Source organism: Gastrolobium bilobum, unplaced genomic scaffold (assembly GCF_033153095.1).
Source record: "Gastrolobium bilobum isolate Gb01-03AN ecotype WA unplaced genomic scaffold, APGP_CSIRO_Gbil_v1 utg3300, whole genome shotgun sequence".
NCBI classification, from domain to species: Eukaryota; Viridiplantae; Streptophyta; class Magnoliopsida; order Fabales; family Fabaceae; genus Gastrolobium; species Gastrolobium bilobum.
The window spans coordinates 117,441-119,823 of NW_026899948.1; the positions used below are offsets into that span (position 1 = coordinate 117,441).

General features: G+C 37.9%; 1 protein-coding gene across 1 annotated transcript; it reads right to left on the bottom strand.

Moving 5' to 3' along the window:
- Positions 1 to 264: 264 nt before the first annotated feature.
- On the bottom strand, positions 265 to 1,691 carry LOC133294330 (3-ketoacyl-CoA synthase 12-like). The gene has a single exon (XM_061492990.1). The coding sequence runs from the start codon at positions 1,671 to 1,673 to the stop codon at positions 267 to 269; it is 1,407 nt and encodes a 468-aa protein (XP_061348974.1). The 5' UTR covers positions 1,674 to 1,691; the 3' UTR covers positions 265 to 266.
- Between the last annotated feature and the right edge of the window lie 692 nt (positions 1,692 to 2,383).

Here is a 2,383-nt window from a genome sequence, read left to right on the forward strand (position 1 = left end):
TAAATAAATAAAAAACTACGAAAATTAAGGAAACAATAATACCCTTTTAACAGTGTGACAAGCTTCAGTCATATTAGAAACGGCACACCTTATTGGGCAATGAACCCGTGAGGGATTCAACAACAATAAGTATAGTTTTACAGAAAAATGTAATCCACATGCATAATAACATTGATACCATGTTAGGAGATCTAAAATTTAGAGCTGCTCTTTTTTCTTTATTTCTTTTTTTTTTTCTTCCTTTGTGTAAAATAAGATATATAACCTTACTTGAGAAAATCTGAAATTTTGAAGGTGCTTGCATCCTCAACATTGTTGATCCAACCGAACTTCTCCATAAAAGGGTTGGCCAAGGACTCTGGTGGATAGTTATCAATGCAATCGTCCCAGGCATTTCTATCCCCCAGATCCCCCATTACCTCCCACAAACAGCTGTTGCATTTAAAGCCAGCACCAAAACTTATCATCAAGACTCTGTCACCCTTTTTGAGCCTCTTCTTAGCCTCCATATACCCTAGCACATACCATAGGCTACTAGCTGATGTGTTCCCAAAACGGTGCAGTGTCATTCTAGCTGGTTCAAGATCATATTCACATAGATCCAAGCTCAATCCAATGCCATCAATAACAGCCTTTCCTCCTGGGTGGAGGCAAAAATGATCAACTCCAGTCTTGAAGTTCAATGGGGATTTGGTAAATCCCACACTGGCAGACTTAGGGGAACTATTTTTCTTCAGCTTTTTTATAAGGGACACAATCATGAACCTCAGCAACTCCCTAGTTGGCAAAACCTTGGGTGATAACACCCTTAAATTATCAACAAAAGCCCTTGTAGCTGCCTTGGGAAGATTTTTACCAAGGTAAAAACCAAGCCTACCCTGTTCATCTTCCTTTTGATTGCAACAACTAAAGGCATCTTCTCTAGCCCCATGATGAGTCCTCACCAAGCACTTTAATCTCAAGATAGCTCTGTGCTTTAAGGACCTTTTATTTGTCAGAAGAATGACACAGCCACCAGCCCGGAACAAACAATTGGCAAGAATCATTGATCTGTCATTGCCAGAATACCAATTTGGACTGAGAGACTCAGAAGTCACCAAAAGAGCACACTTGTTCTTTTGGGACTTAAAAATGCTCCTAATAATGTCCAAAGAAATAAGGCTAGCACTGCAACCCATCCCAGTGAGATTAAAAGACTTTATGTCCTGCCTCATTTTGTAATGGTTAATGATTCGAGAAGTTAAGGAAGGAAGAGTAGAGAACATAGAAACATTTACCACAAGTACATCGATCTGTGAGGAAGAAATGCCTGTCTTTGCTAGAAGCTTCGTAATGCTGTCTTGGAAAAACTCCTCCATCTCTGTGATCCCATCCTTCAATGTTGGATTTGCCTCACGACCTTCAATCACGTTTCTTGGGGCATAAGTTTCCTCCCCAATGCCTGAGCTAACAATGGCTTTGAGGAGGAACTTGTACTCATTCAGACCCAACTTCTCGTTCCTTCCTATGATCTTACCGCAACAATCAGTTCCAAGCTTTCTATCATCGCTTGGTTTGTAGCATTCGTAGTCCAATATGTAACACTCTTGGTCCCTTCTCTGATCAAACAACTTCCAGATCATAAAACATAAGTACAACATTGTAACAACATAAAGTATAGTGAGGAACTCCATTAAAGAGAGAGAAAGAAAGATAGAGAAAGAAGGGAAGTAGAGAGAGTGGAGTTACAAAGAATTTTGATGGGTTTGAAATTCAAACACAGTACTTTATAAGAAAGGGATTGAGTTGTGAGAGGAAATGAGGCTTAAGACCTAAATGTCAAATACTCAAAAACTAAAGCTCAACCCCCAACAAACTTATCTCTTTGAAGGTTTCGTGTCAACCTTTATTACAAAGAAACAAAGCAAGCACTAGTCACACCTTGGGCATGTGTAAGAAAGAGTTTCCCTGGTCTATAAGTCTCTACACTACACCAAGGCCCCGACATCAACATTTTTTTCTTCAAATGGTTGAGATATATATTATATATTATAGACAGCTACTTTACGCAGTGATAAAATTTTTTTGCAGAAGTTGTAGAATTATAATTAAAACTAAATGAAAAGCCACTAATTATAATGCACAGGTAGTAGCTTACCCAATGTAGCTATCCACATTTAAGAATGAAGAAATTTGGTAGATGAGGGAAGAGAAGCCCATAATATTCACATAAAATTATAATATCTAGGTGTAAATATATATATCTGGATTCTGGAGTGACTAAAACACAGAAATGAAATGGGGAAAAAGACAACTGTGTTTGGTTGTACGAACTGCAAGATATTAAAATTTGGTTAGGTAACAAATAAAATTTTCCAAAAAGACTAGTTAAAATAAAGAGAGC